General features: G+C 43.5%; 2 protein-coding genes across 4 annotated transcripts in view; one reads left to right on the top strand and one right to left on the bottom strand.

The window, feature by feature from the left end:
- SGMS2 (sphingomyelin synthase 2) overlaps positions 1 to 16,378 on the top strand; it is an 82,330-nt gene that overhangs the window by 60,752 nt on the left and 5,200 nt on the right. For all 3 annotated transcript variants that reach the window (XM_044224312.1, XM_044224313.1, XM_044224314.1), the window contains exons 2-4: positions 2,392 to 3,091; positions 7,133 to 7,250; positions 13,049 to 13,202. In XM_044224312.1, coding sequence (XP_044080247.1) covers positions 2,637 to 3,091; positions 7,133 to 7,250; positions 13,049 to 13,202 — 727 coding nt within the window. In that variant the 5' untranslated portion in view covers positions 2,392 to 2,636. The remainder of the gene's footprint in view (positions 1 to 2,391; positions 3,092 to 7,132; positions 7,251 to 13,048; positions 13,203 to 16,378) is intronic.
- On the bottom strand, positions 10,267 to 11,036 carry LOC122889286 (6-pyruvoyl tetrahydrobiopterin synthase-like). Its single transcript, XM_044224315.1, has one exon. It carries the CDS (start codon positions 11,018 to 11,020, stop codon positions 10,577 to 10,579), a length of 444 nt encoding a protein of 147 aa, XP_044080250.1. The 5' UTR covers positions 11,021 to 11,036; the 3' UTR covers positions 10,267 to 10,576.

Below are 16,378 nucleotides of genomic sequence, written 5' to 3'. Positions count from 1 at the left end.
CTTCAAAAATCTCAAGCTTCTTTGGCATACGAACACCAGGCTAGGAGCAGATGTGGAGTAGTAAAGTCGGAGGGAATTTTGATGAGTTTGGTAAGGCACTCTGCATGGATTAGCCTAAACTTGACGAAGAGATGCAATGGCCGACTTCGTGTTTGGGCAACTCTGTTAGAAGTGGTAATCCCTGGTGTCAGATGTTTGTTTCTGCAAGTATCTTACTGAGGCACCTCTTCACTGTACTTACCCTTCCTACCACATTGTGTTGGGATCCTACAAAGAATATCTGTCAATCCTGGTCTCCCAAGAGGAGCACTGGTCCCTTCTTATCCTTCTTGAGCATATTAGTGTCTGTGGCTTTGCACAGGGACAGAGAAAGGTGTGATGTCTCCTTCTCAGAGATCATCTCTTGGCCCATCTCCATCCCCCAGTGACCCTCCCTTGCTCCGCAGGTCGACTTTGATCGTGCTTTCACTTCCCCGAAAAAGGACAGTGCCTCTCTGTGGACACATCCTGTCAGGGGAGCAGGGATCCAACTAAAACTACGTTTGGTTTGTTTGTGTTTTGTTTTGTTGGAAAATTTATTTGAGAGACAAAAAAAGAAGAGCAGAAGGAGGGAAGGAGGGAGGGAGAATCACAAGCAAACTCCACTCTGAGTACGGAACTGGACTCGGGGCTCGGTCTCAGGACCCCGGGTTCACGACCTGAGCTGAAACCAAGAGTCGGATGCTTAACCGGCTGTGCCACCCAGATGCCCCTAAAACTGCATTTTTATGTAGTGATCATTCCCCAGTAGTTTTTTTTTTTTTTAAAGATTTTATTTATTTATTTGACAGAGAGAAATCACAAGTAGATGGAGAGGCAGGCAGAGAGAGAGAGGAGGAAGCAGGCTCCCTGCTGAGCAGAGAGCCCGATGCGGGACTCGATCCCAGGACCCTGAGATCATGACCTGAGCCGAAGGCAGCGGCTTAACCCACTGAGCCACCCAGGCGCCCCTCCCCAGTAGTTTTTTGGTCACTTGCTTTCTGTCTTTTCAGTTAGACTACAAGCTCTTTGGATTGAAAGTTCAGGTCAGCTGTGTTTTTTAAGCTATTTTTAATTGCCACCCTATTGCTCCCTCAGCTCTGGGGTGTTCAGGTGCACAATAGACACTTGTGGTCACTCTGTTTGCTGTCCATCCTGTCAACAAATACTGCTTGTAGTTATTGAGTATGCCATTTTAACTTTTCCCCCTTTTTCTTTCATTAAAGAAAGGCTTACTTTGATTTTTTTTACCCACCCTCCCTATTTTTTCCTAAAGTTCCCCTGAAAGGGAGGCCTTTAAAATTATGCTTAAGTTGCACAGTGTACTCAGGGTGGGGACTAATTATGAGGTCTGGAAACTTCTTCAGGTGGCTGGGTTCTGCTGCAGGGACTAAAATACGGCTTTCCTAAATTGAGAACAGCTGGGGCCGTGTTGCCGCCCAGTATAAAAGAGTTGGTGCTGGTGCTCTGTGTTGCAAAATCTTTGCTCTCTGTGGAGCCTGGGGAAGCTTGAGCCAAAGACACCCTCTCCTCCTCTGTGTCGTGGTGGTGAGTGCCGGGAGTGGGTCCTCTGGGCGTCAGTTTCTGTTCCCTGGTAGATGTTGCGGTGGCTGTCCCGGAATGTTGTTCCTTTCTAATTTCCCATGCCCATCATAGGATTTTGCCCTTTGAGGAATAAGTAGAGTTCGTTCCCTCAATGAGACGTAGCTAACGCTTTCTTTTTTCTCTGTATTATTTTGAAGGCTGTCAGCTTTCCTAGTGTAGAGCGTGTGGCTGTTCTCTACCTATCAAAGGATAAACTGAGGCAATACCATTTAAGTGTCTTGAATGTGTGGCTCTTGAATCTGTTTTGAAAAGTAGTCACTTGAGAAGGCTCCAGTTGTTTTTCAGGGGGGAATAAAAACGGACTTGACAAATGGAGAGAATAAGTGTTATCCAGTGCACATGAGCAACTCATCCTAGTTTTGTGTTCTTCCAGGTTCATGGAAAGCAGCCGTCTTAGGAAAGAGTGATGTGATCTCTGGAGAGGTTCTAGCTTATTATGACTTCATGGTTAGCAACAAGTAATAGTGTCTGGTGAGGGGTTTGCAAAGTTGGGTCCTTTTATTTAAAGAAATTTTAAAGGAATTGATGATTAAAATGTTCCTATTTATACTGACATCAGCTCAAAAAGAGACAAGAACTCCAAGATAAAACAACTCCATATTTTACAAATAAACTCCATCTCAACAATGTGAACCATGTTCTGACGATATATTTCCAAAGCAAATGGCTCTGGTATTTACTTCCTTATTTTAATAATGTTTTTGTTTTGGATGGTTGACAATTGGACAAGCGCAGTTTCTGAACATAGTTTTTGTTTTCTTTTTGCAGGTGGGATAGTAACACCTCTGGGAGAAAGAAAATTGGCTTCGTCTCTCGAAGGTGATGAGTGGACTGCAGGCGGCTACATGGAGGGAACAGTGATCAGATGGTTCCCTTCTATGTTTTGTGCTAGGAAACAAAATCAGTTATAGGAATCCATGTTGATCTCAGAAGTAGAAGGATTTAGAAAAGTTAAGTTTGCACAAAAACCAAGAACTTTCCCATCTCCTTTTTGATCTGAAGACTGGGGGACAATGGATATTATAGAGACAGCAAAACTCGAAGAACATATGGAAAATCAAACCAATGATCCCGCAAACACTTACACGAGACCTGCCGAGCCTGCCGAAGAGGAGAACAAAAATGGCAACAGTAAACCTAAGAGCTTATCCAATGGGTTGCGAAAGGGCACCAAAAAGTACCCGGATTATATCCAGATTGCTATGCCCACTGAATCCAGGAACAAATTCCCCCTGGAGTGGTGGAAAACGGGCATTGCCTTCGTGTACGCCGTCTTCAACCTCGTCCTAACCACCGTCATGATCACGGTTGTACACGAAAGGGTACCTCCCAAGGAGCTCAGCCCCCCGCTACCAGACAAGTTTTTTGATTACATTGATCGGGTAAAATGGGCATTTTCTGTATCAGAAATAAATGGGATTATATTAGTTGGATTATGGATCACCCAGTGGCTGTTTCTGAGATACAAGTAAGTAGGCTTCCCCATTTGGAGGGGAGGGAATTACCCTAAGTGTGTGTTTGAGGGGGTAGATGTGTAATTGAAATGGTCTTTCTCAGTTTTGTCTGATAAATTCAGTCCTATCCAGGCAATCGATGACAGGAAGCAACAGAAGGATCTCCCGTGTTGAATAAATAAGCATTTATTGAGCAACACTGTATGAGAGGTAACCATCAGGACATTCCAGATGTACTGTGGTTGGTGATTCAGAGTTGACAAATTTAAGGTGCAGTCCAGGGTTTCAGGCTCCTTGGTGCTATGGGATCTGCATGATAAATCAAGAGGCTTAGAAAGGAACAACATTCCCTTCATCATGCTTTTGTTATTTTAGGCTTTTAACAGGTGGGGAATGGAGTGGCTGGGAACTTTCCTCTGCTAACTCATAATGTGACGAGTGGATTGGTCTGTAGTCAATAGCATTCTGAGTTCACAAATTTTACATTTCTTTCCTGTTGCCTGTTGCCTGTTGGCAGTCGAGTCAAGAGTTTAAGAAACTGCATTTAGGCGTGGGTCCCCGCAGTTTGGGTTTTAGGTTTCTAAAGTAAGCGTGCTGTCCAGCTTCCTTGTGGCACCACAAAGGACCTCTTAGTTCACCGGTTTCGGTCTCCCTGTTTTGGAACAGGGGCAATCAGGAAGGAGTAAGGCCACACACTTTTGCTTTAAAGATGATTGAAAATAGGACATAGCTCTGAAGTGGTTATTTTTGCTTCCCTGTGGGATCTGACTGCTAGTCCATAAAAACAAGGCCCCTCAATTCCTTTTCCATCTCACTTCTCCTTCAGATATTTTGTCCTCTACTAAGATGCTAGCAATTAAATCACTAAAATATAAGTTAGATCGAAACATTGCCCATACACGGAGGCTTTTGAAAATGTAATGTCTACTAACTTAAGTCCATACTGTTCAAAATGGGATTTCTGCATTCGTGCCACAAGATCATGTTTAGAAGAGAGAATTCATGCTCTACTGTTATTTCAGTTGTTTGTTGCTTCTAGAGTGGAATTCAATCTCTCTTTGGTCCAGAGTTCCGTAAATTCAAGTTTGCAGTTTGGAAAGCTTGTTCCGCAAACTGAAGTCATTCCTAAACATTTTCTTTTGTGTGTGTAAGTAAAAGGCAGCTACCAACTGTCTTTTGCTAGAACCTTTTGCTGCCAAAGTTGTTAAGCTGCAGTATGCTTTATGCCAAAAGCAAACAATAGATTTGTTGAACTTTAGCGTTTCTCTTTCTGTTGACACTTCTGTTGAAAATAAGAGTCTGCTTAAGCCAGAGGTGTTTGCTTTCTCCCTTAATTTAGATCTTTTTATTCATATATATGCATATATATGACTATATATATTCACATTCACTTATGAATAGACATATATATATATATATATGAAAAGAGACCTTTTCCAGGGTCTGGTAAGTAGCTGGCTTCTACTGTGCTTCAGAGCACAGTCTCAATTTATTTGAATCTTTATCTAGAAAGTTATGAGCTGCCTCTCCATGAGCACCTTGGGCTTTACCGTGTCAAAACTCTTGGGGGCGCCTGGGTGGCTCAATCAGTTAAGTGTCTGGCTCTTGATTTCAGCTCAGGTCATGATTCCAGGGTCATCAGATCAAGTCCTGGGCCAGGCTCTGCGCTGGGCGTGGAGCCTGCTTGAGATTCTCCCTCTCCCTCCGTCCATCCCCTCCCCACCAAACAAACAAACTTGTGGTCGTATAGCTGGCCACACATTGTGATGATATCCACTGTTTTGGTCACAATCTGTCATCAGAAACTTGTTGGGGAAATCAATACTTTTTCTTTTCTTTTTTCTTTCTTTTTTTTTTTTTTTTTTGCTTTTGAGGTAGAATTGTATCATTTCAGTAACTAATAGAATAATTTTTATAACTTCCTTTGAACATCCTAGCTGAGTGAGAAATCCTACTTTCTCTCTCTTATAAAAGCACCTTATAAAAATCATTAGCAGTAGTTATTTTTCTAAATAAGATTTCAGAGTGCACATTTTACCTTCTAAGTTAATTTTCATTTCTGAATACAGCTGAACTCCGAAGGCTGGAATGAATATAATTGACTCATAATATTCCTGCTTATTACTTCACCTTGTCTAACAGCACGGAGCACACAGTTCAACACTCTTTTTGGGCCTGAGGTTGAAGCAAAGGGTGAATTGTTTTTCACTTAACCAAATGGAGAGACTTGGTCCTGATTATCAATCACCCTTTCCTTTTCAGTAGGAGAAAAGGCAGAGTTCATATAGCAAGCCTTTGAAAGAAATGGCCTTATACAAAATAAATACTTTCACCTAATAGTCTTTTTTTTTAAAGATTTTATTTATTTATTTGATAGAGAGATCACAAGCAGCGAGAGAGGGAGGGGGAAGCAGGGAAGCAGGAATCACTGAGCAGAGAGCCCAATGTAGGACTCGATCCCAGGAACCTGGAATCATGACCTGAACTGAAGGCAGAGGCTTAACCCACTGAGCCACCCAGGCACACTATTAGTCTATTTTTTTTAAAGATTGTATTTATTTGAGAGAGGAAGAGAGTATAAGAGTGCACAAAAGAGGAAAAGGGAGAATCAGACTCCCCACTAAGCAGGGAGCTCAACATGGGGCTCCATCCCAGGACCCCAAGATTGTGACCTGAGCTAAAGGCAGACACTTAATCAACTGAGCCACCTAGGTGCCCCTCATTTAGTAGTCTAGGTAGTCTTCTACTCTATATTTTGACCCCAGAAACCCTGGAATATTCTGAAAATAGTTACTGGAAATAAGCAACTAAAATTAGATTCATACATAATTCTGTAAATTAGAAGTCCCAGCAGTTACCTGAATTAGACTTTGATCCACGTCAGACCACAGTCTTGGAGAAAACTAAAAATATGCCACATGCCTGAAACCACCTAGTTTTCCAGAAGTCTTTGATCGGTATTAGTTTTGAAAGTTTGAGACTCTGAAAATGTGAGACCTGTAGGAATATAGTTTATGTGCTAGGAAAGTTACAGCTACCAATTCCAGGAGCTTTCAGGGCCCCCCATCTCTGACTCCCCAGAACCCAGACTTTATAGACCCACCCCTAATTACACAGCAGAAGACAAGCTGTCATCTTCCGCTGGACATAAGGACACTCAGAACCCTCAAAGCCCATTCAGATAACCCATGGGGCCGTGGTGCCAACAGGTAGAGGAGCCTCTGTGTGCACAAAGTCAGACCTCTGGGAACCATTGCCTCGGAGTGAGGACTAAGGGGTACAGGACAGGTGCTAATGTTAATCCAAGACCACGGTCTCCACCAAAAAATATAAAGTGTAAAAGTACTTGTGGGATTTTTTTTTTTTTTTTTTTTTTTTTGCTTTTTTTGATCCAGGTGGAGCAAGCTCAAGGTAAATGGATCAGCCAAGAGCTCACCGTTAAATGCCCACAAGGGTACTTCGGACAGTTTCAGAATCTAGTTCTCTGAAGGTCTATATAATCCCATACAGAATAGTTCGTGCCCAAACTATGAAAATACTTTTGGATGGTCTCCAAATAAACCTTGCTTATATAACTCAGGTTAAATTAGTTGCCCCATTTCCCTGTGTGTCCAATTATGTAATATCACCTTAGCTCATTACTGAATTCCTCTGCAACCGTGGCTCCTTTATACCTTTGATACATTCTCAAGAGAAGGTTTTATTAATGCAGCGTGTTGACGGAAAACATAGACCAGTTCATTGAATTCTCTGGTGAAGAGCACTTTTTTTTAGGAGAGGTGGTTGTCTAGAACCTTCATCTGCTATAACTTCCCCACTCCCCACAGACATTCCTTTTGGGTCCTAACCCTCCCAGATTCTTTCCAATAAGTGAACCTTCATTTCTGGAATGGTGGGTGGGCCGTTCACACGTAAGCCTGTGTGTGAGCTCTGAAGTGGGTCTGCTTGTGCCCACTCTATAGTAATTCTGTATTCCGTTAAACGTCGTTTTGTGTTGCACTCAGAGCAGAAACCACGAGTCAACTTGTCTCTCCCTATCCCTGTTCTTCCTTCAGGTCAATTGTGGGACGCAGATTCTTTTTTATCGTTGGGACTTTATACCTGTATCGCTGTATTACAATGTATGTCACCACTCTCCCTGTGCCCGGAATGCATTTCCAGTGTGCCCCAAAGGTAAGCGCCTCGGAGTTCGTGCAGAGAGGGGATGAAGAGAACACTTGCTGAACACCTGCTCGCTCTGTGGCAGGTTCTTTTAGATACTCATAGAGCTGGTCACTGAAGTCTGGTCCATTTCTTGTTTCTCTTTGGAGTTGGAGGGAAGACATTCCAATGTGTTCACAAGACCTAGATCTTTGTGCATTAGAAATTCACTTGCTGCTAACTAAAATTTATGGCAGGGTGTTCAACTCTGCTTTTTGGCCTCCTCATTTACTCATTCATGCACATCTTCATTCTGCAAGTGTTAAAGCTGCTGCCGTGTACCAGGCCGGGCACTCTAGCCACAGCAGTGACCAAAGCAAAGTCGTTCTTCTTTGAGAGTTTATATTCTGTTCAGGGATGGCAGCCAAAAACTAAAGGCACCCCTTGTAACGTGATGATAAGTCACGCACTATCAGATGAAGAACAGAAAAGGTAAGCCAGGGTAATTGGGACGCTGTGGGTAGGTACGACTTCAGAGACAGATCAGAAAGCTTCTGTAGTAAGAAAGCCTTGGGGCAAGACACAACATGGCGAAGTGAGCCGTGTGGTTGGGCGACACCCCAGGTCACAGCGGACTCAAGAGATGGCAGGGGGCCCATGTGGCTGAGTGGAGGTGGGAAAGGTGGAGGTGGCCTAGTCTGTGGATCTCCTAGGCCCTTTGTGGCCCACTGAAGTAAAGGGAAGTCCTTCGATTCAGGATGCGTTTGAAAGGTAAGACCAACGGGATGTGCCAATAGTCAGACATGAGTGTAACAGAAGCCAAGGAAGACCCCAAAGTTTTTAACACATGGAAAGACGGAGTGGCCTTTTGCTGGGACACACTTGGGAATGAATACTGAAACTGTCTTGAGCGGGATTTACCATCTCTCCAGGTAGAGTCATTTCTTCAGAGAGGTGTTAATCATCTTAGACCCCAGGGTTCCCTGGCTTATAAAAAAAAAAGGAAACTTACAAATTATGTGATTTCTGGACAAGGGAGTGAAATCCAACATCATATTTTACTGAACACTAAGCAGATGTCCAAGGTGGAAGGAAAAATAGAGTTGTTCTAAGGAAGTCCACAGTCTCCCTCGCCAAATATAGGTGTGGTTTAGAGAAGCTATACTTTTCCAAAGCCATCAAAGCAGAAAGTATCTGTAATTAAAACAGTGTACATATTGAATTTAAACATTGGCCGATTTTTAGTGAAACTAATTTAAGGCATGGGAGAAGTTCAGAAACATAATAAACACTCTGAAGGGGGTTATTGCTATGCGTTAAATGAAGAAGCGAGCACAGAAAAGAAGGCAAGCCCATCCCAGTAATGGGTGAGGTTTGCAGAGATGAATTGCTGTGATTACAGAAAGAAAGCAAATTAAAGGTCACCCTCCCTGGAAGAGTTGCAATTTTCAGAAGCCACATCAGTACACATATGACTGGCTAACCGAGCTACAAATACTCCCAGTGGAAGCCCTGGTGGCCTCCAGACTAGTCCGCCCCCACATTCCGTTGTCAAGACCTCTTGCTGCTGCATAAGCAGGCTGGCTGTGGGTGCTTGAGTAAGGGTTCGGTAACACGGACATGCAGATCGCTTCGACTGGAGGTGATGCGGTGGTACAGGGCAGGAGTCAGGATTGCTTTCTAAATGTGGGCCAGCCACAGGCCTTGAGTGCTCAGATTTCTGCAGTTCCGAGGCGCCTAGGTCCTCTACCTGCCTCCTCTGTTGCTGACTCAGTGGACTGCCCTCTGAGCCTGTGAGCGATGAAGGGACCATGTGTCTGGATACCACTCGCGGTGGTGGGGGCTGGGGGGGTTGTCAAACATCGTCCTCACTGCTTAAAACAACTTGTTCCTCGGTGGATACAGTCCCCACATGTGATTTCACAAGACTGGAGAAACCCTCAGTCTTTGGTCCCCCCCGCCCCGCCTTCTCCCTTATCTATGCCTGGGGCTCCCTTTCAGGCTTTTGCTTACAGATGCTGTCAGCCCACCAGTCCGAGTTTTGGGTTGCAGTCACAAAAACCTGCGTTCGGAGAAGTGTATGTGAATACATTTTGGCCCCATTATTAGGATTTGCATGAAATGATGGAGCCTTTCCAACCCATTTTGCCACAGGCAAGAATGCTGGGCTGGGATAGCTCTAGTCCCTTCCCTGAGAAAGCTTTCCTGGCCATGGGTGCCCAGAGGACTCTTCTTCTGAACTAAAGGGACAGTGCAGAGTGAGTTTTCTGGTTGGCACGAGCCAGTCTGGGCTCTCTTGTACTTTGTTGTGGGACATGGCGTGCAGCAGGGACAGATCCAGGAACCCTTTAGAGCACCGAGCTCTGTCTGCTCTGGGTGCTTGTGATCGACAATGCCTGTCCTCTTAAGTCATCTACGTCTTCTGTTCATACCCAGTCAGGGCATGGAATGGTGTCTGAGAAAATGAGGAAATTCATAAGAACTAGAATCTTAAGTGGTGAGTGATGTGGTCCCAGTGAACCAAAACAGAATTAGTAAAAAAAAAATTAACCCCAACTCTCACCATTAGCCTTCCCCACTCTCCCCGGTTTTCTTTCTACCTCTTCACCCCCACTTTCTTGAGGTGCTATTTAGCCCTTACACGGAGCACAAATGGACATCTAGGATAGCAATGAAAGGATCGAGGAATTATGAACTGTGAAAGAGCAAGAAGAGAGCGGGCTTCGTCTATTCTGTAAAGGCATCATGAATCCAGGGCTCTCAGACATCTCCATGCACCCTCGCTGCTGAAAGGAAGAGGGGAGAAGACCAAATGTGGCAATAGTTCAGCCCCTGGGTCTGCTGAGACCTTTGGGTCCATCTAATCCGGGGTCAAGGGACTGATGGCTTTAAGTGTTTCTGCCCTTAGAGAATTAGAGTATTGAGTTGGGATAGGTGAGCAGATTAAAAATATATATATATATGTTAGAGTTTTGAAATGAAGAAGAATGTGTCCTTTTAAACTGGGAGCACGGGTTGGGCAGCATGTGTACTTTTTTTTTTTTTTTTAATGGAAAAACAAAAGTTGATTTATTTTGCTTTTAAACTTCGCAAAACATTTTACTGAAAATGAAGTGATTTTTAATCTATGAATAAAAGACTCTCTAAATGACACTCAGGATGTTTTATGAGTTTGGTTTTAAGATAGATTTGAATTCACAACAGGTCTTACGCACAATGATTTCAGTCAGGCAGGCACTCCAAACACAGTGTGGAGGTATAACAAGTATGTGATGAGTTCGTAATAGTCCAAAGGTATATAAAGACCTTTTTCATATATGGAAAGAATTTAGTCTTTCTACAGCATTAACCCCTAAAAGCTATTCTCCTTTATAGAGAACGATATTATTGTCAGTTTCATACACTTTTACTTTATAAAGAACTCCCAGAGGAAGAAATTTCTGGAGGTTTTCCCAGATATATTTAGCCACATTTTCTGTCGTGCTTACAACATCTGCAAAGTATGGCACATCCAGATCCAGATTCTTATGATCAAGGGGCTTCCTAATTGCCTCCTCCATATACTCTTTGAGGTCGGTCAAATTCATAACCATTCCTGTAACAGGATCAATCTCTCCGTGCACTGTCACCACAACTTTATAATTGTGCCCATGGCCATTTGGATTGTTGCATTTCCCAAACAGCTTCAAATTTTCTTCATTACTCAGAGATTTGCTGTGGAGTCGGTGGGTCGCGCTGAAGGAGACGAGGCGGGACACTCGCGCCCGTGGGTGCCCGCCCTCGCCGGCGCCCGCCATGCTCATCGCCTCGCCTCCTTCTTCGGCGGGCCAGCATGTGTACTTTTAAATTTGATCTCGGTGTTAACGGTTGTTTGTACCAACCACGTGATGGGAAGTTCCTGAAGGACTGTGACTGATCCGGTTAAGCTCAAGCTGGAGTCTGTCTTCCACCCCAAGGTGTGTCACATTATGTCATGTAGTTTGCAGTGCGCCACCCTGAGGTTCACCTGGACGGGGTCCTGCCACTCCATCAGCAGTGCTTCCCTTCCCCTCGTGGGGATCCTCTGCTGCCTTCCAGATCTTATCTTTTCAAGGCAGGATCACCTGCTACCTGGCATGTTGGTTTAAGGACTCTCAAGTCTTTTCTTTTCTTTTTTTTTTTTTTAAAGGTTTTATTTATCCATTAGAGAGAGAGAGCCAGAGCAGAGGGGAGCAGCAGAGGGAGAGGGAGAAGCAGGCTCCCCACTGACAGGGAGCCAGATGTGGGATTTGATTCCAGAACCCTGGGATCATGACCTGAGCTTAATACCTCCTTAACAGTTTGAGCAACCCGGGCACCCCAAGGAGTATGAAGTCTTGATAAAATATCTATGTTCTGGTTTTGCCACCTGTGCTCAGCCTAAGCAAACTTTTGAAGAAAGTCACTTCTCACCATCTAATCCTGGTTTACAGCATTTTCTCTCGCAGAGCCTTATTCTCAACTATCAACCAGTCATGATGTGTTTGCCTTTTTACGTGGGTCATCTGAATACCAGAAAGCTTTCCAGATCCATATGATTTTTTTTTTTTTAAACAGGAAGGTTCTAGGGTCCCCAGGAGTGATGTTTTCGGCAGGGAATCCTGCCCCGATTCCTGTCCTGCTGGATAGGATGGTTTTCCAGTTGCTTTAGAGGCTAACTGAATTTCTCTACTCTCGGATCCTCCTCCCCTCTACCCTCCTTCACTCCCTTGCATCTCCTTGGGCTTCTGCCTGTTTTCCGCACCTGTTAAACCACCACCAAGGCTGGACTGGCCATGCTTCAGGGGCCAGTTGCCTAAAGGATCATAAATGAGTATAAAAGGTAGCATGTCCTAGAACTGGCCCCTTAGGTCCCCAATGACTAGTTATTAGTGGTCTTTCTGTATTTCTCTTTTCATGTACTGTTACCCGAATATATTTCTGAGGATTATTCTTTGATTTTCTACTCCTGCTCACCTGATAGTAGATTGATCTGAAACCTTCTTTCTGGCTCCCAAGCATTTCAGTATTCCAGTTTTCCATGCCTACCATTTTGACCCACTACATCTACTACTCCTTCCTATATGCTTTAGTTTTAATGGGATATAACCTTTTGGCTATTGGGTCAAACTCCTGTCCTAGCCCATCACTCTTTCCTATGTCATCATGGTGGCTTCTAGGGGCTTCTGTACCACTGTCCACCCGAGCTCTCCTCTGGCCCTCTGCAACAACAGATTATTTCCTTAGGGGATGTTTCTCCTGACCAAAGCTACTCACTTTTAAAGCTGTCAATACATCTCTAATGCACCATTTGCAAACCTATTTGAATTATGTAATGTGCTGCAGCTCCCCTTAACTGTAAATGTCTTGATCAGATATTAATACAGCTCTATGCACACTTCAGGCTGCCCACTTAACACAAGGTCCCCAAACACACTTTAGAATATTAGTAATGTGGTATTCAGCTGAATCAAATATTAACCATCCAAAACCCTGACTTCCCCCTACAAAGAGGAAAGAAAGTAGCTTTGATCTTTTTAGTGCATAGCTATGGTGAAGTCATTGGTTATTAATATTTTTAAAAGCTTTGCCCAAGGACACACCACCACCGAAACATATTATTAGTAACATACTGAATAATTGAAAATGTGTCACTAAAACTCTCCAGTACAACAAATAAAGCTGAATTTGAGGATCTTCCCCCTTGGCTTCTTTTTGACTTTTTAAGTTAAAAGGGAAAAAAGCACAACCTTTTTTTCTAAGTATCACACAAATTAGGTTGAAGTGTGATTTTGCTGGCTTGTAAATTTTCTTCCTGATCTTGTGTCTTTCAGCTCAATGGAGACTCGCAGGCAAAAATACAACGAATTCTACGACTGATTTCCGGTGGTGGGCTGTCCATAACTGGATCCCATATCTTGTGCGGAGACTTCCTCTTCAGCGGTCACACCGTTATGCTGACACTTACTTACTTGTTCATCAAAGAATGTGAGTACTAACTCCTTCCCACTCTGTTGACTACTGTCATGGGAGGGATCCCAAAGCCTGGAAACTGATGGGAACCCTTATTCCATTAGGATGGCTAGCTATGAAAGAGACACGTATGCACCTGTGTGTATGTGCTTATTTAAATCATTTCAACTAGCCCTATGTGATTTGGACACTGGAGGCTTAAAACCTGGATTCTCTAACATTTAGCATGCCGCCACAATGTCTCTCTCCCTCGTCTTCTCAAAGTATGAAAAGTTATTATAATGTTGCAACTAAGAAAAAGTATTGGGCTTATTGCAAAAAGAATCAGTGCACTGGAAATGTAAATGACTTACGAGTGAAAATTCCATTGTATGGAATGTCCATTCCATCATTCCAAATAATTTAATGTTTTCCCCCTTTTTAGATGTTTTCTTGTCCCATTCCAGTGTCACCATTTTCCAGCTGAGTTCTATGATTTAGTATGCATCTTTTTTTTTTAAGATTTTGTTTATTTATTTGACAGACTTATTTATCTATCTATCTATCTATCTACCTATCTATTTATTTGACACAAGTAGGCAGAGAGGCAGGCAGAGAGAGGAAGGGAAGCAGGTTCTCCACTGAGCAGAGAGCCTGATGCGGGGCTCGATCCCAGCACCCTGGGATCATGACCCGAGCTGAAGGCAGAGGCTTTGACCCACTGAGCCACCCAGGTGTCCTGATTTAGTAGGCATCTTTAAGGAACATTTTGCTAGTATTGGTCATTTCTTTGTACAAAACAACGTGTAGGCAAGAATGTAAGTTATCTTTCCATAATAATACACTTAATTCCTATTCCACAAAATCCTTGTGTATACCATCAGCTTTCAGGGCTGGTATAAGGTCTCCTTCATTGTGGGCTCTGTATTTTAGTCACCAGGCAGATCCCCTTGTTGTCGATTTCTGACGTTTGATTTAATTAGACCCATTATCTCAAAGTCCTTTCAAAGTGAGTGATACTTTTTCCTTGCAACACTGGTCAGGTTAACCTTCCCCTTTAGTTTCAGGACCCTCTCCAGGGTTTCTTAGAGCTTTATCTCAACTTTATTCACTTATGCAGCATTGTAAGGAAGTCTTCTGGCAAAGACCAACAGAAGGATGCTTCCCCATTTGTTGTCCTGCTTCCTCCACCCTCTCTTGGCCTGTCATTAATCCAAACAGGTTCAGCCTCGCCCAGTGGCAGTGTGGAGTCAGAGTTTATCTGTTAGTGGTGAAGAAGGAAGTTTTTTTTGGGGGGGGGGGTAGGTTTTTTTATTTATTTGACAGAGAGAGAGATCACAAGTAGGCAGAGCAGCAGACACAGAGAGAGGGGGAAGCAGGCTCCCCACTGAGCAGAGAGCCCGACGCAGGGCTCGATCCCAGAACCCTGAGCCATAGGGAGAGGCTTAACCCACTGAGCCACCAGGCGCCCCTAGAAAGGAGTTCTAGTCCTTTAGATTTCCTGGGGTTTTTTTAGGTTTAAGTTCTGCTTTGAGAGTATTATGACAAAGAACTGAGGTTCTTTACAGTAGATAAACTGAAGTCTTTTTTTGGTAAGAATTGTGTAGCTTCTGAGTTGTTTCCTTTGTAAATGCCACACACCCACTTGGGGTACAGAGAGTAGCATGGTAAGTGCACAGCATCCGTCACATCTGTTTTATGGCGGAGGGCGTTCTGGAACTTTCCCCTTATTTCTGCCTTCACCCTCACGCTGTGGGAGGTGGTAATGGGAAGAAACCTGAGTCTGTTTCTGCACCAAAATTGGGGGATTGTCTCTTCCTTAAGTGTCAGTCACTACATGTCTAAGTCCTGGTTACTGGTTCTGATGAGCTAATAGAGTGATCTGTGTCATTTATGATTCTAACTCTAACTTTTGTTGGAAAAAGTTCCAGCGGTGTGTAAGATCCATTATTTGCCAGTGCATACGTGTTTTGGAGTTGTAGAAGCTTCTCTCTAATCTGAAAATCATAGAAAACTTGCAGAAGAAGATGAGACTGAGGATGGGGAAGAATTTCGTGTTGGAGCAAAGCCCTTGTGGGTTCAAAGTAACAAAGAGAACCACCCCAGAAGACCGAGGACCAATTGTATAAAATAACCAAAGACCAAGGGCTGTTGTCAGCAATAGCAAAGAAACCTAATACTCTGTGCCAGGCACTATTCTAAGCCCTGGATGCAAAGATACTCACTCACCCCTGCAGCCACCCCAAGAGAGAAGCCCTGTTTCACCATTTTTCAGAAGAGAACTTAAACATCAAGAGAAGGACTTCCCATGGTCCCCAGTTGGTAACTGGAGGACGGGATGTTCCAACTCAACCAGGCTGACCCCAGAGGTTGTGCTGTTAATTTCTTGGCTCTGTTTAGAATATTGGGGAACCCAAGTTGTCTGAGCTTTTAAAATTGCTAAGGAATTGTCTGGGTCTCTTGCCGATGATCTTTCTTTTACTTTAGAGCAATAGCAATGCAGTGTGTAGAGGGATTTTCTTTCCCTGGCATGATGTTGGCTTGAGGTTTTTAAAACTTGTGTAAGTTTACATACAGCTGTGAAAGAATGACGTTCTGCTTTTTCTAATTTTTGGTGAGAAATGAAATGGCAGATCTGTGATGCATAATACAAACCTGGCTCTAGAGTCGGTTCTGCCGATGAACAGAGCATTCCATGTGTGTGCTTGTTTCCTGTGCAATTAGGAAAACCCAACACCTTCTAAATGATACCATGTGTTATCCTTCTATCCCAGTGGCTTCTCTGAGCAGTCTGCTTCTAAAATTCAATGCATCTTTCCTATGTTTTTTGTTGTCCCACCTTTTGATCTGTTTGGTCTATTTCCTTGTTTGCTGGTTGTCGCGAGTAGATTTTGAATGGCGTCAAGAGCATAGATGAAAACCTGGGACCCAGGACCATTTTTGTGGGCTTTCCACAGTTATGTAAATATTATCACTGGGGCCTGGGTTTCTTATAAAATTAGCCTGAAGAAGTCAGCCCTAGTGGTTAGAACAAAATGTCTTGCTAGGAAAGGGGGAAATTTTTCTTTTCTTTCTTTCTTTCTTTCTTTCTTTCTTTCTTTCTTTCTTACCTTGCTACTACAGAAAACCCATTGTCTGTATATGATTATTCAATGGCAGCGAGGGCTAGGATCCCACACAAACAAGTGGATTAATATTTGTATCACTATATT

Source organism: Neovison vison, chromosome 11 (genome assembly GCF_020171115.1).
Source record: "Neovison vison isolate M4711 chromosome 11, ASM_NN_V1, whole genome shotgun sequence".
Taxonomy (NCBI): Eukaryota; Metazoa; Chordata; class Mammalia; order Carnivora; family Mustelidae; genus Neogale; species Neogale vison.
Note: the sequence above shows the minus strand (reverse complement) of the source record. Positions and strands in the feature narration are given on the sequence as shown.

What these genes read in the sequence shown, in the direction of transcription:
- LOC122889286 (XM_044224315.1), bottom strand. Translation starts at nt 11,020, where the DNA reads ATGAGCATGGCGGGCGCCGGCGAGGGCGGGCACCCACGGGCGCGAGTG.